A 27,554-nucleotide genomic window follows, 5' to 3' on the forward strand; every position below is an offset into this window, starting at 1 on the left:
TTTTTTTGTTTTATTTGGGTGTTTTTGTTTTATTTGGATGCTGTGGATTGAACCCAGAGCCTCATGTATGCAAAGTATATGCGCTTAAGACTGAGCTACATCCCTTCCCCCAGGCTCCTAGTCTTAAGGATCTCTGTTAGCAGTTAGCAGCACCAGGATGCTATTCTTTAAATTACATGGAGTGAGTTGCTCAAGTAGTCTTTAATCAGATGCCATGCCTTGAAGATGAGAGTATGGTCTTAGAGTAGGTTGTGCCACTGAACCAGACCCAGAAATGGAAGAGCTCAAATGCAAAGAAAGTTTATTTCTTGCTTACCTAATAGTCAGGGATGGCATCTGGTTGTCTTCCACTTTGTGGCTCCATCATCCTCAAGTGCTTTGCCTTTGTGCTTTAGTTAAGTCTGAGTTGTTACTTTCAAGTAACAACTGGGAGATGGGAAATAGAGCCAGAGTTAAAATAGGTGGAAGATGGAGGCCCAGCCGGTCTCTTAAAGGGCCTGGCTGGAAAGGGACATGTGTTACTACTCCCCTCAGATTCTTTTTGAGAAGAGATGTGCCTTTCTGGCCAGAAAGACTGGAAAATGGTATGCCCGGCTATAAGCATTGAGTACGTCATCAATTTCTGTTGAAGAGAAAGGTCAGTTTTGGATGACAATCTCTGTACCAAAGTGAAATGGTTAAAAAAAAAAAAATCTTTCCTGGGCTCTCTTTATCCTGAAGATTATTTATTTTTATCTTTAATCATAAGGAAAAATTTTTTTTCTAAGTCTCAAATTAGATCTGATTGGAAGAAGATAAGGCGTAACTCTTGCCCTCAAAGAACCTAAAAAGTAGTTGTGCAAAAGCCTGTGCGCAGGACACAGGTTGTGTCTGTCTCGTCCTCTCCTGTGCTGCCTGCATCTACCATAGGGTTGGTGCATACTAGTTGCTTAAATAACTGTAGGCTGTCAAAATGGGATGTGATGTTTTTGGAAAGATACCAGTGGACTCCATTAAGGATGTTATAAATTAAAACTCAGAGATTATTAGGGAAAATAGGAGAAAATGAAGCAAGGGTGTGATTCCCCAAGCTCCCCATAGTTATACAAAGTTGTTCATGTGGAGTAAAGAACTCTGTAGGTATAAAACTCAACCTCTGTTCTTCTGGAGGATTTATTCTGTTCTGGTTACCCGCTGCCAGGAAATAACTGGTGCATGCTACTGAGATTTTAAAAAACATTATGTCCCCACACTGGCCCAGAATTCAGGCCTTTGTGAAATCCATACTTTACCAGGTTTGTTAGTGAGCTTGGCATTACTACAACAAAATAACTGAGGCAGCAAACTTTATGAAGTTAAAAGTCCAAGATCAGGGATGGGGTGGGGTGGGGACCCATTTGTTTAGCCTCTTGTGAGGGGAAAGAAGTGGTGGCACATTATGGCAGAAGCATGTGCAGGAACGAAAGGTCACATCTTCAACAGGATGAGAGAGCAAGAGAAGGGTGGGGCCAATATCAGGCTTTTATAGCAGTGCTGGCAAGGAGTCCCAGGAGAACTGCCGAACTGCCTTAGGAGGGCATGTCCCCAAGGACTAGGAGCCTCCCACTAGGCCCCACCTCCTAAAGATTCCATCACCTCCACCCTGAGGACCAGACCTTTAACACGTGGGCCTTGGAAGGGCATTTCACATCAAAGGGCACTAGGTTAGTGTGTGCATCATTGAGAATTCCTTCTTGGGTTTAGTATGTAGGGGAGATTTCTAATTCATATTCTTTTAGCAGCTTTATTGAGAGGAAGTTCACCTGCTATGAAGTCCCCCCCCACACTTGTTTTATATATTTTTTTTAGTTGTGGTTGGACGCAATAACTTCATTTTGTTTATTTTTTTATATGTGGTGCTGAGGATTGAACCTAAGACCTCACACGTGCTAGGCAAGCCCTCTACTGCTGAACCACAACCCCAGCCTGAAGTTTCCCCTTTTAAAGTGTACACATTAGTAGTTTTTAGTATGCCCATAGAGCTGTGCAATCGTCACCATTATCATCACTCCAAAAAGAAACCTCTAGTAGTCATTCTCCATCTGCCTCCTCCCTATACCCCAGCGCTGGGCAACCAAGAATCTACTTTGTGTCTGTGTGAATTTGCCTAGTTTGGACATTTCATATAAATAGAATCATAGTAAACTAAACTACAAAATAGTGTCAGAACTGTTCGAATTAAAATTTCTCATCCCTAAGTATTGGGCTTTTCCTTCTATTATTATTATTTATTTATTTATTTTTAATTTATCTCCCCAATAGAATTTTAGTCCTAAATAATGCTTCTCCTTTCCAATCCTCATCATTTATTTCCTGGCCTAAGTGTTGGTGTTCCTGGGAGCCATCCTGGCAGTAGCTTGGGTTCTTGGGAGATAGGTTCCTCCCCTCTCAGAGCAAGGCTTTGACGTGGCCCTCATGTACCTGTGACATTTGGACACTTGGGAAGAAGTGAAACTTCCTCTTTTGTACTTGTATTCAAATTAGTTCATAGCATCCTCCCTGTGTCCCAGGGTTGCATTTCAGCAGTAATTCCATAGAGTTAAGTCTGGGTGGAAAGGCCTAGCTTACCAACTGCTCTGCTTCCTTTTCCTTCCCTGTAGGCCTAATCTTGCCTCTTGTCATTTCTCTTTCTCCTCAAGTCTAACTTGATGTCCTCATCTTACCTGGATGAAGAATATTCCCTTATTGGAGGAGCATGGTGACAAACAACCTGTGATTTGCTGACTCACAGCTCCCAAGGGAAGGCTTCAGCCTTTGAGCCATCGCTCTCTGCCTCCCTCCCCCAACTTGGCATTTGAGCCTCACAGGCAGCATTGGAGAGCGTTCTTATATCCTGTCACACCTGCTCTAGGTTTAGAGCTCTTCTCCTTCAGCTCCCCAAACCCATTTTTTTTTTTTTTTGCAGACTCTAAATGAAAAGACACTGGTTATTTACACCAAGCAGCTACCATTAGTGTAACGAGTAACAGTGCATTCTCTGCATTGGTTGTAAATGGCAGTAATATCAGGTCATTAATGAAATGCATATATTCATTTTGCATCTGTAACCTCTGAAACATAAGTTAATCATCTCAGAAGAGAGAGCTGATTTGTCCATGTCTGAATTTGTATTCAGAATCAACTCATCATCTCTTTTCCTAACTTTGATTTCTCTTAGGATCTTGAGGTCTTTGTGGGGCATTGTAGCGTGCATGAACCATGTGGTACCATAGATTGACAGGTGGCCCAGGCACAGGACATTTTGTCTGCTGACTCTGATGGCCCTCGGGGATTTGCTCAGCAGCAGCCAAGTGCAGAGCCCAGATCGTGGAATAAGCAGAGGAAATGTGCTTACAGCTCTCTGGGAGCTTAGTGTCCTCCACTTGGGTGTAATGGCCATTGTTCTTACAAGTGCTCTAAAATATTATGTTTCATTTTATGTGTCCTCTATTACCAGAGAAAATGGGAGCTGGCTTTCTGGAATAGAGGATTAGAGCAGGGCCCTGGGGCCAGGCAGCACAGTGCCTTGAAGTCAACCAGTTCTGGTTTTAGATTTGACCGCCCAGAGTTATATGACCTGGGGCAGGTTGCTTGAGTCTTTAAGTGGGGAAAAGAGCTATTAATAAGAACTCACACTTGGCACAGTCTTGACCCAAGGTTTTCCCTCTTAGATTGAATATAGGAAAGAATAAAAGATAGAAAAGGAACTTCTGTTTGGGAGGTAGTGAGGAGCAGCATGCTGTCGTAGGCTTCTTGGGGAATGGCACCTGCTTCTCAGTCCTGGAATGATGGTGTTGGTCCCAGGCTTAGTCTTCTCCCTTTCCGGCTGGGCGAAACTGGTTTCCTTGCCATTCTCCTGGTTCACACAGGGTCCCTGCGGTGCCTGCTAACTGAGTCTCTCTGTGTCTAGGAGTGCTCCCACGCCTGCACACTGCTGCCCTGCTGTAGGGACACTGTACAACACCAACACACTGGAGTCTTTCAAGACTGCGGATAAGAAGCTCCTTCTGGAACAAGCAGCCAATGAGGTTAGCCATTTTCTGTGGGCCTGGCAGGTAACATGTTTCTGATTGGGCACATGGGTCTGATGCAGAAACTAGTATATAATAAATATTTGAAGATGTTTGCAGGTCTCCGTTTATTTCTCTATAGAGAAATAAATTGCTCCTTCTGTACTGGCAAGAAGATCAGGGAGAAGACACTGGCTCTCAGCTGGACATAGGCCAGAGGGTGAAAACTCAGGTTTGCTGATCTCCAGTGAGCACTTTGGAGAAGCCTAGCCTCTCCCTGAAAGTTACATTCCTGTGGCTGAATGCATCCAGGTGCTCTGTGCCTTGTGCCCCAGAGAGGCTTGGTTGTCCTGTGCATGACGATGCCATGGGAGGTTAGTTATACAGAATCTCCAGCACTTTCAGGGCTAAAGCTAATCTGCTTCTGATTTATAAGGCCACTGTTGGTCTCTTTGGACTGTATTTGGTCACAGCAGATCAGCTGTAACTCCCATCACCTGCTTTCTCTTCTCTCTTGTCTTTTTGGGACATGATGTTCTCTATACCTGGAATATCTTTCCTTTGCTTCATAGCTGATTTAAAAGAATTTAAATAGGGATAGAGAGAAAAGAGAGGGACAGTTTATCCCAATCCTCCTTACCACTCTTAATTGAGTGATCTTTACACCAGTGTTAGTAAAAAAAAAAAAAGTCATCTTTTTAAAAATTTTTATTGGTATGTTGTAATTATACAGAATTGTGGGTTTCATTGTCATATATTTGTATTGCACATAACATAATTTGGTCAAGACCAGTAGAGTAGAGGATATGCACTAGGGGGAGGGAAAGGGAACAGAAAGGCATGTACTGGACAATGAAATTGAATAAATGTCATCTTATATCCTGTTGATGGGAATGTTTATTTGTACAGCCTTTATAGAAAATAGTGTGACTGTTCCTCAAAACTCTGAAAATAGAACTATCATATATTCCAGCAATCCCACTTATGGGTATATACTCTTATATATCCCATGTAAATGAAATGACTATATGGAAGAGACATCTGGACTCCCATGTTTATTGTAGCACTGTTCACAATAGCCAGGAGGTGGACTCAACTGCGGTGTACATCAATGGCTGAAAGGATTAAGAAAATGTGGTACATAAATATAGTGGAATATTATTCAGCCATAAAATGAGAGATCCTGTTATTTGCTGTGACATGGGTGGAACTAAGTGATATAGCCAGGCAGAATATGACAATCACTGCATGTTCTTATCTCTTGTGAAAGCTGAAAATGTTGATCTCATAGGAGTAGAGAATAGAAGAGTGGTTACCAGAGGTTGGGAATGGGAGAGGAGAGAGAAAATATAGAGAGGGTGGATTTTAGGTATTAACATGAAGTGAGCTGGGAAGAATACATTCTAAGATTCTCTAGCATAATACGATAATCAGTTTACAGCAATTTATTGCATATCTCAAAATAACAAGAAGAAAGGATTTTGAAGGTTCCTGGCAAAGACAAGAATATTACTCTGATTTTATCATTTTCCATTGTATGCATGGCTTGAATCATCACACTATATTCCATAAATATGTATAATAATTCTATGTCAATTAAAAGACTTTTTGAAAGTACCATGCTTAAAATCAACAATTGTAGGAGAACAAAAAAGAGGGGGTTTCCTATTTTTGTGGGCACAGTGGTCAGGGAAGGAAATCTCCCAGCCGGTCCCAAGGCAGGCTTCCCATACATCCCTCTCAGTGGATGAGGCTCATGACTCAGGTGGTGATGGCTGGTCATTTTTCTTGACCTGTGACCTGACTGCCTCTGGATCTCTTGCCTTGGCTGCACACTTAAAAGGGAACCTCCAAAGAGTTGAGACAGTTCTTAATCTATCATGGGAAAAATAGGTTGTCTTCACAGGAATCCCACCCCTTGACACTTGACAGGGGCTCAGACTTCTGGCAGTTTACACCTACCTCCATGTTGGCTCATGAGAAAGCCAGGGCCTGCTTTTTCAGGTCCAGTTCCTCCAAGGCCATGATGTCAATGGGAAGGGCTTATTTCTCCTTGCTTTTTCCACAGCTGTCCTTGGGGAATGGTTCTTCTGTTGGGGTGACTATTTTGTCCTGCTTAGCAACACAAAGTTTAGCAGCTAATCTTAGCTACTAAAACATCTTGTGACCAGGACCAGCTTTAGCTTCCAAAGTTCTTATGGAGTGTACATAAACTTGTATTTCATTCTCCTTTTCATCTCTCAAGGCAGGGTAAACCCAAGTCTGGCTTTGAGAAATCCCCTCACTGTAGTTGAGATCACTTCCTTCGAGAATCCCTGCTGGGTGATGTTACCCACTTCTATGATAGCAAGTCCAGTCTGTTGTTACCTACTTCTATGATAGCAAGTCCTACGTGGTGTTGAACTTGTACATTTATGCCTGTCTCTCTCCCGAGATTATGAGCTTCCTGAGGGCAGGGGCTGTGTCTTTTATTTCTGCAACCCTGTTGTAGAAAATAAGTAGGTAGCTACTGAAGGATATCAGGAATGCACAGGAGTGACCTGGTTGTCTCTTTTGTGCTGAGATTCCCATAGAGGAGATTCTTTGGCTGGAGGAGATGCTTTGGCTGGAGGAGACGCTCCCTTACTTGGCTCAGGAGCATGGCTGACAGAGAGGCAGTGTCAAGTGGGCCAGAAAGTAATGATCCTCTTCAGTGCCCAGGATAAGCAGTGCTGGGCCTCAAAACAAGAAGAGCCTGGGGCTTCTCAGTTTCACACTTTGCTTGACAGTGAGAAGCTCAGAGTTGCCCGGCAACCTGTCTTAACGCTTTTCTTGCTTTTGGCAGATCTGGGAATCCATAAAGTCAGGCGCTGCTCTTGAAAACCCTGTACTCCTCAACAAGTTCCTCCTGTTGACATTTGCAGTAAGTAAATGGGCTCTCTGTTGTACTGAGACTGGTGAAATCCCCAGTTCATTCTGGTGGACCAAGAGGACGGGCTGCTCTCTTCTCTCTGAAGGTGTTACCTCGTGATATTCAATATAGCTGTTAAAGAAGCTCTAATTTGATTAGTGGCTTTATTACAATGCAAAATGAATTCATTCATACTGATCACACTGGTAGTAGTTGCATAGTTTCTATAACACAGTGACCCAACTCCTGTTATTAAGGACATTATAAAGTCAGGCTTAGGGAGCAGTGGTTTCATTATTGCCAACTAACATCTTTGTTAAATACAGTCCTGAAAAGCTTAGTTGCTAGGCCTAGTGTGTTAATTGTCATTATGACAAAATACCTGAGATACTCAACTTATAAGGAGAAAATTTATTTTGGCTCATGGTCACTTGGCCCTGTTGCCTTTGGACCTGTGGCAGCACTCATGGCAGGAGTTTATGGTGGAGAAGCTGTTCATTTCAGGGTGGCTAGGAACAAAGAGAGAGACAGGAAAGGAGGGAGAGGGTCCCAATATCCCATTCCAGGACACATCCCCAGTAACCTCATTTTCTTCCACTATGTCCCCTCCTAAATCCCCATCACCTGCCAATGGGCACCACAGTCTGGCAACCAAGGCCTTAACATGTGGGCCTGTGGGGGACACTCCAGATTCAAACTGTAGCACCCCTTAAATAAGGGAAAAGAGCTTCTGGGTCAGAGGAGCTCACACAATGTGGCTTGACCATACAATTTTATTTATTTATTTATTTTAACAAAGAAAGAACCAGGCATGTTGTCATATGCCTATACTTCAAGTGCTCAGAGGCTGAGGCAGGACAATCACAAGTATGAAGCCAATTTGGGCAACATAGCAAGACCTTGTCTCAAAAAAAGTTTTTAGATAAAAATTAATAAACAAAGGAAAATGCCTTTATATATATGATCTAATTTTAAAATACATTAAGGGAAGCCTTGAAGAGGAAAGGGAATCACATGAGTGTTACATCACTGCCTACAGTGGGTAGAGTTAAGGAGCTGGAGGGAAAGACTAGGTCTCAGTGAAGAGGCAAGTTAGGGAAAGGTAAAGGCTGCTTGTAAAGATACTAGCTATGCACACACATGCAAATGTGTGTAGAGATGGTCCCTGGCTTTTGATGGTTTGACTTAGGATTTTTCAGCCTTCTCTGAAAGTGTATCCATACAACCATTCCCTTTCTCACTTTCAGTACAATGATCAATACTTTGCATGAGGCTTTGGGTTATGATAATTTGGCCAATTGTAAGCTACTATAAGTGGTCTGAGCACATTTAGGGTGGACTAGTCTAATATGTGATGTAGATTAGGTATATTAAATGCATGTTTAACTCAGGTGATGTTTTTAACTTATGATGGGTTTACCTAGACATAACCCCATTGTGTATCAAAGAACACGTGTGCGCGCGCGTGCATGCGTGCGTGCACGTTTGTAAGTGTAAGTAAAACTGATTTGTCCTTTATGTTAACTGTATAATGTTCTGTCTAGTAAATATTCCATAGACTCCTGTTGTACATTTAGGTTGTTTCTTTTCTTTCCTTTTTTTCCAGTGCTGGGGATTGAACACAGGGACGCTTTACCACTGAGCTATATTCCCAGCCCTTTTTATTTTATATTTTGAGACAGGGTGTTACTATTGCCGAGACTGGCCTCAAACTTAAGATCCTCCTGCCTCAGCCTTCTGAGTTGCTGAGATTATGGTATAGGTGTGTGCCATTAGGTTGTTTCTAATGTTCCCTATTATAAAAAATGCTGCAGGAAGCAATATTGACCATATTGATATTCTTTTTTCCTGCTCATTTTATTTACTTAGAGTAAGTTCTTTGCCGTGGATGAAGTGTGTATCATTACAGCTTCATCTGCTTCTCCTAAATGCCACCTCCCTTTTTTATTGCCCAAGCACAGAGGGAATGGTGGGACCCCAAAGATTATAGCAATGTGTGGTTATCTACAAGGAGCACATTTTCTAATAAGTTATGGTAATCATTTTCTGTACATTTGATTACTTTTGTAGGTTCTCTACTAGGATAGATTTATTTAAATATTGCTAAATATTTCTGGTTTTTTTAGTTGAACATTAATACATTTCTTATACCAAGAATTCTCTTTAATAGAACATAAATAACAATTTGCCCTTAATGAGAAAAATAACAGCTCTGACTTAAAGTTTGGAGGCATTTCTCAGAGGTGTTATGTGTGTTGGCCTCACTGCCCTTTCTGAGTGTTCTTAGCCTGATTTACAAAAAAAAAAAAAAAAAAAAATTAATTTCTCTTTTAAAATCTTCAGGCTCAAAGAGCCTTATGTTTAATTTAACCAAGGTCCTTTGTATCCTGAAAAGAATCCTAAGAAATTCAAGCCTTTGGCTTTTGAAGATGACCTGATAAAACTCCTTAGAATGTGTGAGGTCCTTCATCTTGAATTGTTTAACCTTTCGCTAAAGATCAGTTATGACAAATCATTTAAGTACAAAGAAGAGAGAATCATCTCTGGGGGATGTTTTTGCTTTCCTTTCTGCTGTTTTTAGGCCTCAAAGGACCAGACACTTCATTAATTTCAATTTTTCAGTTTGTTTTGCCATCGTGAAAAGGGAGTTTTTTCTTAGTTGATCAATTAGTGGTAGAGTTAGACACTGTGGAAACTAATTAGTAGACCTTCTTATCTGGAAGCATGTTTATATGTAAATTTATGTTTAAAGAGTCATCAGGTATGATTCCATTTGTATGAAAAGGCCAGAACAGACAAATCCATAGAGACAGATGATAGGTTAATGGTTGTTTGCTAGAGGATAGAGAGGTAGGGGAGTAGAGAGCTTCTACCAGAAGATACACAAATGGCTATGGGCTGATGAAAAGATTCTAAAATTAGTGGTGATGGTGGTTCAATTTTGTCCAAATTCTAAAAGAAAAAAAAAAGTCCCACTAAAATGGACAGCTTAACATGGTGAATTTTATAGTATATAAATTATTTCTCAATTTTAAAAAGGTCATCTGATGAGCAAAATGGTGCATACCTGAAATCCAAGCAACTTGGGAGGCTGAGGCAGGAGTATCTCAAGTTCAAGTCCAGCCTTGGAAACTTAGCAAGATTCTGTCTCAAAATTAAAAATGAAAAAATCTGTGGGGGTGGGCCAGGGTTATGGCTCAGTGTAGAGCGCTTGCCTAGCACGTGCGAGATGATGGGTTCAATGCTCAGCACCACATAAAATAAGTAAAATACAGGTATTCTGTCCAACTACAACTAAAAAATATTTAAAAAAAATAAAAGATCTTGGACTATAGCTCTGTGGTAGAGTGATCCTGGGTTCAATCCCCAGTACCATTGAACAACAAACAAAAAGTCATACCAAGCCACAGTTTTTATTCTTATCAAGATTCAAGAAGAAATATTAACTAGCTAGATAACTGTATTAGTGTCCAGTTGTCACAGATAAGTGAGGAAGCTGCTCAGTACCCATGTAAATCTGGTACTGTACCACATGAGTGATGCAGGCCCCAAACACTGCAGGAATTCAAAGACAAGAAAGAGCCCAGGTGGGAGCAGTATCAAGGATAGCCTCATGAATCCTCTTCCCTGGGTCAAATCCCCGTCCTTGGGTTGCTTTAACCTGGTGTGGAAATGTCTTAAATCCCAGTGAAGTTGAAAACACTTCTACCATTGTTGCTCCTTTGTATTTGAAACTTCAGTGTGACTCTTATGGTTAATCCTGCACACATTTTATCTCTGTTCCACATAGAAAATGAGCTGCCCGATGGCTGGGCCGAGGTTGATTCATTTTATCAGAATGGCTCATATTTTGCTTTGTACATAGCAAGTGCTTAATTATTAGTTGTTGACTTGAATTTCGCCAGCAAGGCATTTCAAAAAGCGATGATATATAGGTTCAGCACCCTTAATCTGAAACTTAAAAAAAATACTCAAGCATCAAAACTTTTTGAATGGTGACATATGATACCACAAATGGAAAATTCCACAACTGACTTTATGTGATGGACTATAGTCAAAATACAGGCACATTAAAAATATCATATAAAATTACCTTCAGCCTGTGCATAAGATGTATATAAAATATAAGTGAATTTCATGTTTACACTTGGGTCCCTTCCCCAAGATATCTCATTATGTGTATACAAATACCTCAGTACTTTAAAAAAAAAAAACAAACCAAATCCATAATACCACTGGTCCCAATCATTTTATAGCAAGAATTTTCTCAGGCATGGGTACAAGAATGACATGGTTTCCTCAATGATGTGCTTAACTTATTTCATTGTGAAGAGAGCTGTATGGGGATTGGCGTTCATTACTCCACCACAGATCCATCAAGTGTGTGTGGTACAGTCATGGAAGCAGCTGAAGTCATGGAAACATAGTTCTGATCCCTCCCCCTTTACCTCTTTTTGTTGTTATTGTTCAAGTGCTTTATCCTTTTCCAAGCTTCAGTTTTCTGTCTATAAAATGGGATAATAATAGTTGTCTCTAAGGGTGGTTTGTATTAAAGCATGCCAATGATAATATCAATGACATATTGCACATTTTCTGTTAGCAAGTGATCAATAAAGTAGGTTATGTTTACCGTCACATTATTAGTGTGTACTGTGAGAAGGTATTTGGGATTGTTTATAGAGGGACAGTGCTGGGGATGCAGCCAAGGGCCTTGTGCCTGCAAGGCAAGCACTTTACCACTGAACTATATCCTCAGCTGGGAGAGTATTTTGGGATCAAGGCAGAAGTTCTGTGTTCTGTTGGGATTTCTGTTGGGATGAGAATATTTGACAAGCTAGACATTTTGTGTGCATCGATTTTCTTTCTTAATTAGCTATGAGACATTATTATATGCATTTCAGTTTAATTATTAGTGCTCTTCTGATATTTTATATGTTTTGTTCTAGGATTTAAAGAAGTACCACTTCTACTATTGGTTTTGCTATCCTGCCCTCTGTCTTCCAGAGAGTATTCCTCTTATTCAGGGGCCAGTTGGTTTGGATCAAAGGTTTTCATCAAAACAGGTATTAGCCTATAAAACAAATTCAGATAAAGTTGAGTTTAAGCAAACAGGAACACCTCTGGATGAAGAGGTGGTACTAGAATCCTCCAAAGACCAGATGTATTCACAAATTGTGAAGTCATTTTCTAGAGGTAGAGAACAGTATTCCATGGTATGGAATTACATAGGTGTTCCATGGTATTTGGTGAAAGACTAACCCTGCAGGGAGGAATTATAGGAACATTTTGAAAGGCTGGAAGCATTTATCAAAATGTGGTTTTCACTTTCAGTGTGGGGAAATATAAAGCAATATCTTTGGGGAAGAAAATCTTTGAAACAAAATACAAGAGCTTCTACCACCCTCACACTAAGTAGCAGAACATCTCCATCATGCAGAACTAGGCATTGCCATTTAAGGAGGGCATTAGATATCAGTCCTGAGAAGAGCAATTAAATTAATTAGGCTGGTGGAACACACACCCCAAACTAGAGAATTTTGATTATTGTTTAAGGCAAAGATTGAATATTAAGATCATTTTAATTCAAGAAGCATATCAGTGACTAAAAGCCTATATTCTGAAGCCATAGAGCAGCTGCTAATGATTATAATAACAGTAATAATAATAATAATAATAATAATATTTAGAACAAATTCAAGGTTTTACCTGAATTAGTGGTTTTACCTGACTAATTTGTCAAAAAGGAATCTGCATTGGGGTAAAAATAATTATGAATGAGATGGACTGCTTGTGGGTATGGGGTTTCTTTTAAGGAGGAGCAAAAATGTTCTGAAATTATCTCAGTGATGGTTGTACAATTCTGTGAACATACTGAAAATAATAATTGAGTTATATATTTTAAATGGACAATTTGTATAGTATATCTTAATAAAGCCGTTAAAGATTATGGTAAAATTTATCAGTGGTAGGTTTATGTTCACAGGAAAGATAGAATACTTTGACCATCTCTCTCAGCCTCTGTGATTGACAACTTAGGGAACCACCACGCTGTACCATAAATGTCCCTTTGTTTTCCTAAGACACATCACCATACACATAGAAAGTGTTATGTAAAAGTCAAATGGTGTTATTAGGGGGCACTTTTGTGTTTATTTGCTACAAAAATCCAACAGGGTTTTGGTCAGTCATTTGTAGTCTTTTGGCTTTAAGGTACTTTGTATTTAATATCAGCTTTTAACTCAGAGGTATAGATATGTAATTTTCTAGAGAGTAACTTCACATTTTCTGTTTTCAGATTCAAGCCCTTGAGCGGGCATATGATGATCTTTGTCAAACAGAAGGTGTCACAGCCCTACCATACTTCCTAATCAAGTATGATGACAACATGGTGCGAGTTTCCTTGCTTAAGCACTACAGTGATTTCTTCCAAGGTCAAAGGATAAAGGTCAGAGAAACTTTGAGTATTTAGTTATCTGGTTAAGGAAAAAAATCTCAAATTCATATTATAATAGACTGCTAAAAAATTTAAAATTAGATTTCTTCCACCCTCCAAATGATGTTGTTGAACATTTCTTATATTTGTCCTCTCCTACCCTTACTGTTCTCAAACCAGCTCCTCTTTTACATTGCTCCAGTTCTCTTATAGCTCCCAGTAATTTTGGATTCCTCACTTCCTATTAGTGATAAAGGTATTTTGATTTTCTCTCCTGATGTATTTTACTCCTGTGTTTTCATTTTTATTCTCGGTGCTAACACTGTAGCTCAGGCTCTCCTTTTCTCACTCCTGGATATTTTGAATCTTCTTGCTGCCATCTTGCGTGACTCTAATATGGAAAAATCTTCCTCAAACTACTTAAATTCACTCTGTCGTTCATTGGCCAGAAGCCTAGTGGTGACTTCCTTCTGGCTCAGGCTATCTTTCAGTCTCCTACTATTTTCCTCATAAATATTTGCTCCAGCAAATCCTATCTGTTTTTTACCAGACCATCCCTACTGCCACCCAATCAAATATACATAGACCTTTTTCGCGTATCTTCCTTTTCCTCACACACTATCATCTTCCTGAAACATTTCCTGAGAAACTCTTGCTCTCCTTATTGCAATTCTCCTTTCATATGAAATGTTCTCATGGGGGTGGCCATGTATGATCTCTCCTTATCTGGACTCACTACACTTATTCCTAATCTGCATTTATAGTACCTTGTCTGGATTCCTTTTCATGCAGTTTTAGACTGTAAGCTCCTGGAGGGCAAGGCCCATGTCTCATGGATCTGTGTCTGCATAGTGTCTAGCATTTGTCTGAGGCCCCCAGTAAGGTTCTTTTGAATGAATGGAACAGTCCTGTGTCTTTTAGAAGCAAGGATAACACTAGTAAACTATCTCAGCTGTATGGAGGCGGTGAATTAAAAATAAAAGATCGTTGAGTATTGTGAAATGAAGTGGAATAATGTCATAGCCATGTACATATATCAGAGCTAAGAAAAGAGAGTCCCTTAACTGATGGCCCAATTATCCCTTAGCATAAATTTAGGATGTCCTTTTTTTTTTTTTTTAATCATCAGCAGCATTAGTATTTTTCACAGTGAGGACCAAGAATTGAATTTTTATTAAAATTCTTAATTTCTCCAGATGATTTCATAGAACTACAGCTAAATTAGTGGCAATAAGACTAATCACTGATAATTTTCTTTTTTGGTGCTGAGGATTGAACCTAGAGCTTTGCGCATGCAAAGCACACACTTTACCATAGAGCTAGCCCTAAACCCAAGTGTGAGGTTCTTTTGTGACAGCAGGCAGGGCTTGCTCAAAAGCAGCCATAGGTCAGGTTGAATGTGGTAAATAAATACCCCCCACAAAGTGCCACTCTACCAAAATAATAACAATCTGTAGAGCAGTCTACACTTTGAAAGGGGCTTTTGCAAACTTGATGTTTTTATAATAACTGTGAAATAGGTGTTACAGTGTCTGCATTTTCCATTTGAAGCATAAGAAATTGAAAGTTACCAGAGTCAACAGTCTGCTTCCAAAGCCCCTGTGCTTTCTGCCATCTCTCTTTTACATCTCTCAGGTGGAGGCTTGACCTTGGGAATCTAAAAGAGATCTATATTTGACACCAGCATTGCCACTGTTAGTTCTGTGATCTTCGGAAAACTGCATAACCTGTTCTCACCTTAGTTCTTCTATTATATGTTACCAACACTACCTCTTTACACACGTTTGTAATGATTAAATATGATAATATAAAATGGCTGGCATGTAGCAAGTGTACAGTATGTATGCACTTCCCCAACAGCAGCATATTTTTGAAAGACTGAAGAGATCTTGAGGCCTCCTCCTAAGTGCTCTTGGGGATTCACTAGTATCCAACCCTGAGACTCTGCCAATGTCAGGCATAATGCCCTTCACTTTGTTAGAGGTGTATCAGTTGGTTAGAGCCAGGCTTTAGAAAAGCCTGGAATTACTCAGTACATATGTTGAGCACCTCCTTCTGGGCTAGAAATCACAAGATATGATTATAGCTGTTATCACAGAACCTAAGTCTTCTGTGGGAGATGTGGCACTAACTGACTTATGGAAAGTTAACCAAAAGTTTAGGTAATGGAAGAGAAGGGACATAGAAATGACACTTGGGTTGTTTGTCTAGTAGGGATCACCAGAAGCTGTGCAGACTGATGACCTCATAGGATATTCTCATGGCCTCCCAGCCACAGGCCTGAATGTTTCCTCAGACCTCTGCAGTGCTGTACACAGGCATGTTCTAACATTTGATTATGTCACTCTTCTTCTTGAAAAACCCTTACTGTGGACTTCAGGATGAAGTTAAAACTTCTTGGGCTGGGGTTGGGGCTCAGTGGCAGAGTGCTTGCCTAGCACATGCAAGGCACTGGATTTGATCCTTAGTACTGCAAACAAAAATGAGCAAATAAAATAAAGTCATGTTGTCCATCTACAGCTACAAAAAAACGAAAAACAAACCAAAAAAACGCCCACATGTTATCTTAGAATTCAAAACCTCTTCATATCTGGCTTTTGCCATTACTCCAGCCTTACCCATTGCTCACCTCTTTATATTCCCCAAGATGGAGCCTGTGCCCTGGCTAGTGCTGTGCTCTCCAATGTTGCATGCTTTTCCCACCTCTCTGCCATCAGATATCCCTTTCGTGTCCGTCTCCATATCCCCCTCCTTCTGTCTCTGTCTGGTGCCTTACTCAACATTCTGATTCATCTCTCCAGGAAGCACCAACTGACTTTGCTGTTTCAGAGGCCTCTTTTGGGTTCTCCTTCCCAGTACCATCTGAGCTCTGAAGTGCTTGCTGGTTTGCTTATCTGCATGTCCACATCCCTAGCCCTCACCCCCTCCTCTTACCAGTACTTTGATCCCAAAAATGTCACTATTCCTCTCTGAGCTTTGTGTGTTCACACATAAAAGAATGGAGAAATGTTGGAATCCTGCCATTGTTCTCTTTTTCAGTGTATTTTCTCTTCTGGGCAATATCATTGTGTCCACGTCTTCGGTAACCATTTCCTCATGCATGACCCGCTTTGCTACCACCAACCTGAACCTCCCTCTGGACCCCCAAACCACTTTATCTAGCCTTCTGCTGACCTTCTGAAACCCCATGCATTCAACACACACCACCTGAACCAGCCCAAGGCTGGGCAGCACCATCTCAGAATGATAGTGCCTCCTTCCAGTTGCAGGAGCCAGAAATCTGGGTCTCCTGCTGGATACCTTTCTGCCTCTTACCACCCCCATATCTACTGGATTTCCTATCTTGAACTTAGTCTGCTGCCTTTGGATTTCTTCTGCCACCACTCCCATCTAATCTACAATCATTTTTCATCTGTGTCACTGTGGTATTTTCCAAATAGGTCTTGTCTGGTTTACTTTGACCTCTATTAAAAAGGTTTATTTCTCTTGTTGTGGGCTCTTTAGTACTGTATAACCCTTCTTTGGGGTATTTATTTAGCACACTAGTAATTTTATATCTTCTTGAGCAATCTTTGATTAATATCTTTTCCCCCATTTAAATGTAAGCTCCTAACTGGGTGAGGTGGTTTACACCTACAATCCCAACTAGGGGGGCTGAGGCAGGAGGATGGCAAATTCATGTTCAGCTTGCAAAACTTAGCTAGATTTTGTCTCCAAAAATGAAAAAAGCTAGAGATGTGACTCAGTGATAAGAACACCTCCTGGGTTCAATTCCCACTACTTCCAAAAAAAAAAAAAAAATGTAATTTCTGTCAGGACTCTATCTCTGATCTCCCACCACTGCACTTGCGACCTGTGGTGTCATGCCTGGTGTGTAAAACATGATGGAAGAATGAGTTCAGATATGAATGAGTTGTGAGGACTGGGGAATTCCATTTTGGAAGCTCCTGAGTCAGTGCCTCCCACACAGTGGGCCTTAAGGAAGTCAAGGCAGCTCTTAGGATGGCTCATTGTAAGTGCTGTCTTTTAACATGAACATTCCATTCTGATGTAGGCCAGGAAGTTTACAAAAACTTTCCCAAGTTGTCTATATACCTGAAATTTATGTGCAATGAGTCAGAGAGGTCATTAGTGTTCTCACAGGAGAGAGGCTAGAGGGCAAGTATGTGATCTACAATGGGTAATTTAGTTTTGGGGTCATTGGAACAAATGCATAACCTCTGACAATTCAGTAGAAGCCATGAATCCCCTGCAGAAAAGACACACCCGCATCCAACTCTACATCTAATGTCAGGACTCACAGAGGGCTGAAACCCATTCATGGGTCCTCTCTGCATCCCTGTCTTGAAGAAGGATGAAGGGAATTTTGATAGCGATTAGCTTTCCTGGGAGGGAGCCTGTAGGATTGCTGGGGTCAGGGGGCAATAGACCATCTTAAATTTGTTCTAAATTTAAGTGGGACCTTTGCCTCCAGAAGTGCTATTCACTTGTGTGAGAAGGCTTGGCTGGCTCTGGGTAGTGGGTACCTGTCCCTGAAGAGGGCACTTTACTAGCCATCAGCAGCTACAGTGGCCATGATCACGGTTCTAATCATGTGCCAAGCACAGAGCTAGGCACTCACACACCTTACTGCTGATCCTCAAAGTGAGCAACATTCTGTCAATTTTGCACATGAGGAAAATGCAGAAGAGGTTTGGGAACAGAAGCCTCACACATAAACTCTGTGACCTCCTGCAGTCACAACTCTTCCTGCTGTGGAAGACACACAGCCCTGTTTTCCTCCCTAGCTCCCAACAGGCTGTGGTAGAGTAAGAAGCCAGACTTCAAGTCCCACTGCAACTTAAATGAGCCAGTGACCCCTCTGATCCTCAACTTCCTCATCCTAAACAAGCATGCAGTAATAACACCCCCTTCCTCAGGAGTGGCTGTGAGAATTGAGAGATGATGAATAAAATAGGCTTCATTAAGTTTTATTCACATGTTCGAATTGTTCCCACCGTATTTTCTTAGAATAAATTGTTCCGATTACATTTTCAGAGGAAACTGTTCTTTGGGTTAACTTGTCAGTTGTTGCATAAAGTGAACTTTTGAGAGCCTGAGTCATGCAAATGAAAAAGCAACCTTCTTGCCCTTTGTGTTTGAAAAAAATAAAATAAAATGAAGAGATGAAGAGTAGTCTTCTTGCCAGAGAAGCCACTCCTGAGATTGTCAGGGTTAGAGCTCAGCAGTGCCAGTGCATCTGGACAGTTTCGCCAGTTCACTCTGGTGTGACTTTAAATTAAAGCTAACTTGATAAATGTTTCTGACTGATTTTCTGTCATTTCTTGGATGATGTAAGATTGGTAATGTGATTGCTTAATGCCAAACTTCTTTGTGATTAAAAATACATGTGACATTATAACTCAGTACTTACTTATGTATTTAAATGCACACACACACACGCACACATGCACAGCTTTCACAAAATAATACTATTCTTTATTCTATTTCATCTTTTTCGAAAATTCTGGTTGTAACCCACTAAATAGTTCAAGCCATAGGGAGCTCATCATGTGTAGTTTGGAAAATGCTGAGTGACAAATGTGTGACTGACTACTGTACAAATACAGGCAAATAAGTGAACTGCTGTAGGCATGGTTCCAGTTATTAGTTTTGCTTTTGGTTGCATCACTGTTTTTACAATTTTACAAAGTTCTTCAGCTATTCTTTTATGTGTTTGTATTATGTGTGTGTGTGTGTGTGTGTGTGTGTGTGTGTGTGTGTGTATGTATGTGTACTGGGGATTGATTGAACCCAGGGGTGCTGTACTATGGAGCTACACCCCCAGCCCTTTTTATTTTTTATTTTGAGACAGAATTTTTCTAAATTGTTCAGGCTGACCTTAAATTTGAGATCCTCCTGTCTCAGCCAACTGAATAATCGGCATTATAGACATGTGCCACTGTGCCTATAGTGAATTTTTTAAGTAAACTTTTTGTTTATTTTCTTATAATCTCTTTCTGTGCATTTTTTGAAACTAAGACTGTGATATATCTAGATCTGTATTTATATCTCTCTCTCTCTCTCTCTGTGTATACACACACACACACACACACACACACACACACATATATATATATACATATACATATGTATAACATCTAATCATCTTCCAGGCCAGTTTTTTGTGATTATGGTCTTAAAAAACAGGCCGTAACACTGTCTCATTGCTGATCTTGAGGAAAAACTTACTTACTTAATTCTTCTACTTTCTTCACAATGGTTTTCAAAGAGTGAATGTTTGGTAAATGATTCGTAATTTACAACAAGGTTAACCTTTAATTTTGGGACTATAACATCTGTGGACAAGAACAGTAGGAAATGCGTAATATTTTTTTTCCCTTGGTACTGGGAATTGAATCAGGGGCACTCTACCACTTAACTACTTCCCCAATCATTTTTATTTTGATACAGGCCCTCACTATGTTGCTGAGGCTGGCCTTGAACTTATGATCCTCCTGTCTTAGCCTCCCAAGTTGCTGAGATTATAGGCATGCACCACCACACCAGGCAGGAACACCACTTTATATGATACTAGTTGTCTCTTTCTTCACTTAGTGATCACTCTGCATCTTAGAAGCTGGCTGTGACCTTGAAGTACATTCAGTATTTGAATTTTAAAACATGTAATTTCCTTTGTTCATTTCCTGTTTTATCAAGTATTTGGGTAATAAATACAACCATTTGTCACATAAGCATGTTTTATGGGATCCTCATGGAAATTGTCCAGCCGAGGACAGTCAAGTTGATAATTTTGCACTCTTCTCTTTCTCATGTTGTACTTTTTCAGCAAATTGCTTGGTGAACTATAGCCAGAGCATAACTGGCCACTTCAAGTATATCATGTATGCTCTCAGTCAAGTGCAAAGGAATGCTTATTTTACAAACCTTCAAATTAGAAATATTTTTTTAAATTACATTTTGCTTTTTCCTGCTGATATTTAAACTATAAAAGGAGATGATTTGCCCAAGTCCACATAATTAATTTGTGACAAAGCCAGTTCTAGAACCTAGAACTCAAGTCAGTGTTTATTTCTAAATCCATTTTTAAAAAAATCTCTATATCGATAGTTAAAAGCTTGTTTATTTGGCATTGTCCCATCCACCTTCTACAATGATAAGGGTTTCTGATTTAGTTTCTAAAGATTTAGGAGTCACTTTTGATCATCAAAAAAAGATTAAGTGACGTTTAGCCTAGGGTCAAACAGATTCTGTCATTTTCCACTGTGACACTGTTGTCTGCACTCCTATATGCCTTGTGCAGGTAAGAGAGTCCCTTTTCAGCATTTTCAAGCTGACTTCCCTTTGTAGCCAAGTGATAAATTTTCTTTTTTAGCAGATCCTTCCTGCTTTCTATAGCTCATGTTAGGTCAGGTTGTTCTCAGAAACTTACTCCTGGTCATTTCTGCTCAAAATAAAGATTTCTTATTATCTTTCTACCCATTGCCCCATACCAAGTGTCAGAAATATGCTCATTTAAAAAAAATTAAGCACCCACTTGTAGCAGCTAATGTAACATTCTAATTTATATTACATAGACATCATTCAGCTCCAGCTCTACATTTGTGGATGCTAAAACCTAGACCCAGAGAATATTTGATCACCTAGAATTCATCCCATTTTTTTCTCTGCCATTTATGAAAAAAAGCCTCCAAACCGAAGACACTGTAATTATGTATGACCATGGACTGAACTGAACAAAGAGGCCAATGAAGTGACTACATCAGAATGTATTCATGTTGTTGTTATAGTTACTATTTGTTGAGCAATTGCCTCTTTCTCAGTTTCTGTGCTTAGCACAGAAAGTTAAGAATTTCTTGATAGATGAGAAAATTAAGGCAAAGAGAGGCTAAGTTAATTGTCAAGAGTTATGTGAGAGTTAAGTGACTGAACATTGAAGAAGGGAGGGTTATTGAGTCACATTTAAAAATGGAATGGTAATTCCTGCATTGATATTCTTAGGTTCTTTCTAAATAACCCATTGAATAGTCTTGACACATCCTGTAGGGCTGAGCTTTAGTAAAATATAGTCTGTGTTGTTTTGTGACCTACATAGTTTTTTCCTCTTTAATCTTGTCCAAAGTCCTCTGGTTCAAGGGCTGAAAGGAATCCTTTGGAGGAAATGATTGCAATCAACTGCTTCATTTTGCTGAAGGGGAAGGAATTTCCCCCAGGTCTTGAAATCAGTTAGCTGCAGAATGAGAACACATGCCTGCCTACCCTGGCAGGGCCTTCTCCCCACATCAGACCATTTCCCAAGTGTAAGCTGTTACAATATTATAGAAGCAATATTTCTCCCTTACCCCTTTTCTTGTTGGATAATGAGGTGTGTGTGTGTGTGTGTGTGTGTGTGTGTGTGTGTGTTTATACTGGGAATTACACTCAGGGGTACTCTACCACTGAGCCACATCCCTAACCCTTTTTATTTTTCATTTGGAGGCAGCATCAAGTTGCTTAAGATCTCACTAAATTGCAGAGGCTGGCCTCGAACTTGTGATCCTCCTGTGTTGGCCTCCCAAGTCATTGGGATTAAGGTGTGTGTGCCACCACACCCAGCTTGTAAATGCTTTTGATGAATAAATAAAAATGTCAAGTTGAAGCAGTGATGACCTAGTTTATGTAGTTTGTCTGGCATATGTTATCTGTCATCATCTCCAGATGGGAACATAATAAAAAGGTATCCCCAGTGGAAGAGTGGCAGGTGGCAGCCAGCCAGACTAGAAGAACTCAAGGAAGACAGCTTCTCAATTCGAAGGAAATTCTGGGTGGAGAGCACATCCTTGGAGTTCTCATGCTTGTCACAGGAAACACTCATTTAGACTATACTGTCACCCAAGAGAATCCTAGTATTAAAACAACATTAAGCCAGGAGCATTGGTGCACACCTGTAATCCCAGCAATGTGGGAGGTTGAGGCAGTAAGATCACAAGTTTGAGGCCAGCCTCAGCAACTCAGCAAGACCCTGTTCCAAAATAAAAAGGCCTCAGGATGTAGCTCGGTGCCCCTAGATTCAATCCTCAGTACCACAAAACAGAAACAACAAAAAATATTGAGTGGAGAATCTGTAATGATAGGAAAGGAGCTTGCAAGATACTGCATCATGGTTTTTATATAAACTTCAGGTCTATGTCACCCAGATCTCATCTTTCCCCCTCTAGCTGTCTCCAGGACCTCTGCCTAAGGTATTAGGGACAGGCAGTCTTCATATATTGAGGTCTGGAGAAATGAACCAGTTCTGTCATCTGTTCAGCAAATGACAGAACTGGGATGGAAAAATGAATATGACAGACGTTGCCCCTGCCCTTACTGAGCTCCTAAACCAGCAAAAGGATTCCATGTGAAGGCATCCCATATTTCTCCATTCTCAGATGTTCTTTCCATCATGTTTTAATTCTTCTAAAACCAGGAATTTCTGGTAATGGTCAGGTATGACTGTTAGTATGATATTGTTTACTCCTTTCTTCCATGTCCAATTTGAAGGTGCACTTTACAATGTTTGGTGCCTTTGAATCAAGAAATCATAGGGGTCTAACAAATAGTCACAGTTATAATAAGGAACAATGTAGGGTACAGTGAAACCTGCCTTAAGCAAGTGCTCATTTTTTCCTTCTTAGATCCTGGGTGACTAGTGCTGAAGTGATAGTGTGCATGAGAATCCCATGGAGTTTTCACTGAACGTGGAGGTAGTGGTGCTTAGAATAGTGTGGGATCCTATTTGGAGGGTGGGTGCAAGTTCATCGAGCTTCCAGGAAATTCTGGTGCAGGTGGTCATTTGTGGTCCAAACTTAGAGAAACTCTGCTGCAGATCATTAAGCATGGTTTGCATTCTGGCTGTACCTTAGCATCCCCTGAGGATCTTTTAAAAACAACTGGGGCTGAGGGTGTGTAGCTCAGTGGTGGAGTGTGTGTGAAGCCCTGGATTCCACCCCCAGCACCAAAAACAAAAACAAATGCTCAAGTCAGATTCCAGTCTGACTCATCAGAACCTCTGGAGGTGGGGACTAGACAGTAGTATTCTTTAAATACCCCTCTTCTGATACCTAAGCACATTCAAAGTAGAGAACCACAGATCTAAGAGGGTTGAGTAATGGAGCGGTGTTTCTGAAACTTGGGTGTTCATAAGAATCACCTAGGTTCCTACTGAAATGCAGACTCGGATCAGTTGGTCTGAGATTCTGCATTTCCAGTAGCCTCCCAAGGGATGCTCCCACTGCTGGTGCATGGGTCCGTGAGCATGGGAAGCCATACACTCAATTCAGGGTTTTCAAGGCAATGAAAAATAGCTCTAGGGATTTTTTTTTTTTCCTTTTGTCTACAAGATCACCCTCTAATGATTCCCAAATTCAGTTCTATGGACTGGACAAGTTGTATCCATTGCTCAGGAACTCAATGCAGATACATGTTGCTGAGCTGGCCACTGGAGGTTGTGTCACTCATAGTGCTATTAGTGGCACTGCGCATGTGCTGGGCTTTTCATGTTCAGTGAAATCTTGTTTAATCCCCAATACAGTCCAATGAAGTTGGTGCTATTATTTTCTCCATAATTCAGATAGAAAAACAGAGGTCTGGAAAGTTTGCATGCTAGGCCACTCATGTATTGAGAGTCAGCATTCAGCATAGTCTTGGCAAGTCTATTTTTAAAAGTTTCCTAGATGCTGATGATATTTTATCTCCCTATGGAACAGGGAATGTCAAATAAAAATATCCTGAATTTCCTGAAAAGAAGACCATAGATATGAACTTGCTTGTGTTAAATATGAATCTGTTTGTGCTTAAGACTAAAAGATGCTTCTGGACAGAAAAGTCTTCAGTGTTAGGAATAAGAAAGTTTTATGTAATGGAGAAGGTAGCAAATGTTTTTAAAGAACATCATAAAAATAATGCAGTATGTGATAAGACAACAGTAAAGGGCTGGGAATGTAGCTCAGTGGTAGAGCACTCATCTAGCACCCACAAGGCCTTAGGTTCAATCCCTGGCAACACACACACACACACACACACACACACACACACACTAAAATCCCTTTTCCAAGACTTACTGAGTACAGATGCAGACTTTTGAGTCACTTCCATCCATCCAGTAGGAAATACGAAAAAGTTTGGTTCACAATACAAGGGAACGCCATTTCATCACTACTAACAATGGTTGTAGAACAACATTAATGCTATGGTTGGTTGTACAACAAGATGTTAATAGTGGTTCTCTTAGTCAATGTTAATATAGTGGGGTTGTGGGTATTCATTCTTTCTCTTTTTTTCCTAGTATGAATATTGCATTAGCTTCTCCTTTGTGGCCGACACTATACTGATTATTTCGGGAAATAAATGGAAGTATTTGGGATGATTCCATTCTTATAGAACACTAAGTGGAATAGCTCATAAATAAAAACTTATCAGCCATGAGTTTATTCCCACCCTCCTTCTAACTATGCACCCACCTGATTATATCCATCCATCCATCCATCCATCCGTCCATCCATCCATCCATCTTTTTATCACCCAGCAAACATTTACCAAGTGCCTGTTGTATGTCTATCACCTGGTCATGGAAGATGAAAAAGATACCCTCTGTTCTCTAGACTCTCGCTGTCCTCTTTTCTCTTTTCTCTCTTAAAGTTAAGCTTTTGGACTGGAGTTGTGGCTCACTGATAGAGCGCTTGCCTAGCACATGTGAGGCACTTGGTTCAATCCTCAGCACCACATAAAAATAGATGAATAAAATAAAGGTATTATGTTCATCTACAACTAAAAAAATATTTAAAAATTATTAAGACTTTTTTGGAATTATTATAGATTATAGAAAGTAGTAGCAAACACAGCACAGAGAGTTCTCATAATATGCCTTCACCCAGTTTTGGTTTTTCTTAAGGTTGTTACCTTCCATTACCATGGTATATTTACCAAAACTGAAAAGACAACACTAGCACAGTACTATTAACTCAACTCTGTACTTTATTCAGATTCCACCAGTATTTTTAATAACATCCTCTTTTTGTTCCAGGATACCACGTTGTATTTTGTGGTCACGTCTTCTTAGTCTCCTCTGGTCTATAATTGTCTCTCTGACTTTGCATTTAATGACCTTGACAGTTTTGAGTAAGAGTGGTTAGCTATTTTTGTAGAATGTCACTTCCTTTGGTTCTGTCTGTATTCTTTTGTGATTATACCATTGTGATGGGATTTTAGAAGAAGGAACAGCATTGAAATGAGATATCCTTGTTATTACATCCCGTCAGGATCACCACATGACATCCTTGGTAACATTAAATTGATTACTTGGTTAAGGTAATAATTTGCCATGTTTCTCCATTGTAAAGTCACCATGTTTTCTTTGGAAGTGAGTCACTTCCATCCATCCACCTGACCAAAGAGGATAATATATAAATATATTATTTGGAAGTCTTCAAGGATGTTGCTCCTTGACCTTCTTTCCATTATTTATATCAGTGTGGGTGTGTATAATCCAATACCACATTATTATTTTGTTTCCCAAATTGGGAAACAGCCTTGGCCAGCTAGAGCTCTTTGAGCTGGTGCCTGTGTCCTGATTTTCCCCATCTTTCTGTTGTTGTTGGTTTTTTTGTTTTGTTTTGTTTTTTTAGCACTTCCTTAGTTTTCTGGCACTACAAGATGCTCCAGGCTCATCTTGTATTTTCCCTGCCCAACCCTAGAAGTAGTCATGCTCCTCCCAAGGAAACCCTGATTCCTTTTATTGGAGAATGGTATGTAAAAATCAAGATCTGAGTGCTAGGTGCTCACTGTCTTTGGGAGGAAGGACATGGAGAAAGTGAAACGATTATACATATGAGGTGCAAAGATTGATGGAAGCCAAAGGGACAGAATGACTCCTACCAAGGGAAGTCCTCACTGAAAAAATGGTATTTGGAGTTGAATAGAGTTTTCCAGATAAAGACTTAGGTCAGGGGAGGGAAAGAGGGAAGATGTGGGAGGACATGTATGTTCACAATATCAGGACATCTGGCATTTTGATTTGAACTGACTACAGATTTACAATGGTAGTAGCCCTTTTTTGGTTTTTCTAATGACATACTAATGAGCCATTTTCACAGACTGATTTTTTGTGTGTGTGTATGTGTGTGTGTATGGGGCTGAGTATTGAACCCAGGGCCTTGTGCATCTGAGGCAGTCACTCTACCAACTGAGCTATATCCCCAGCCCAGAGGCTGATTTTTTTGAAAAGAGAATTTTCTTTGTATAAGCTCTTGACAGTTGACTGCCCTCCCTCCCTCCCATCTTCCTTCCAGCCAGCCAGCCTTCCTTCCTTCCTTCCTTCCTAATGTACCTAGTTCTTGCTCTCTTCTATGTCTACTGCCAGGTATAAGGATACAGAGAAGAATGTGACAGTTCCTGCCATCAAGAAGTTCTGTGGTCAAGTGTGAAATCCTTTTGTTTCTCTTTTTCTGTACCCTTCCATCAAGAATTTAATTTTCAGTGCTTTTCAGAACAGCCTTTAAAAAGTAGGACAGAATACTGTCTGTGTCTGTATTATAAAAGTGACTTGAAACTTGACAAACTCAGAAAGTCTTTTCTGTTCACAGATAACAGTTGGTGTATATGATCCCTGTAACTTAGCCCAGTACCCTGGATGGCCTTTGAGGAATTTTTTGGTCCTAGCAGCACACAGATGGTATTTACAAGTGTGTGTATATGTGTGTGTGTGTGTGTGTGTGTGTGTATTTGTGTGTGCATGTGTCTGTGTGTCTACATGTCTTTGTCTATATATTTTGCAATGTATCTGGCTATGTCTGTATCTCTTTTTCCCCAAATGCAATTTTTAAAAAATTACTGACATGGAAACTAGAAAGTATATCAATAAATCGGTTATGATCCAGTTTCTGTCATCGGGAAGGTCTTAAGTGGGTCTGCTAGGGAGCTGCAGCCTCAGTTCATACTAAAGATATTTTAGGCCACGGTAGGGCAGATAGTCTGAATTCCTGATACTGAAATTCTCTAGCCCTCCCTTTTAGCTGTCAAGTAGGTTGCTTTCGAGTAAGATTTTCCTGTTGTGATCATACTTCTTTTTTTTTTCCTATTACTAAGATAATTTAAAAAGAGGGTATCTTAAAGGCCAGTCTATATTTGAACAGATGCTCAACTTCATTAATCATTAAGAAAATAACATTAAACTGGGCATAATGGTACTTAACTGTATTCCCAGTGACTC

At 40.2% G+C, this 27,554-nt stretch overlaps 1 protein-coding gene across 2 annotated transcripts in view; it reads left to right on the plus strand.

The window, feature by feature from the left end:
- Positions 1–27,554, plus strand: part of Atg7 (autophagy related 7) — a 251,626-nt gene that overhangs the window by 23,992 nt on the left and 200,080 nt on the right. For both annotated transcript variants that reach the window (XM_026383026.2, XM_026383027.2), the window contains exons 4-8: positions 3,908–4,025; positions 6,832–6,909; positions 11,844–11,960; positions 13,193–13,342; positions 26,929–27,017. In XM_026383026.2, the coding sequence (XP_026238811.1) occupies positions 3,908–4,025; positions 6,832–6,909; positions 11,844–11,960; positions 13,193–13,342; positions 26,929–27,017 (552 nt within the window). The remainder of the gene's footprint in view (positions 1–3,907; positions 4,026–6,831; positions 6,910–11,843; positions 11,961–13,192; positions 13,343–26,928; positions 27,018–27,554) is intronic.

This window comes from Urocitellus parryii, chromosome 16 (assembly GCF_045843805.1).
Source record: "Urocitellus parryii isolate mUroPar1 chromosome 16, mUroPar1.hap1, whole genome shotgun sequence".
Taxonomy (NCBI): Eukaryota; Metazoa; Chordata; class Mammalia; order Rodentia; family Sciuridae; genus Urocitellus; species Urocitellus parryii.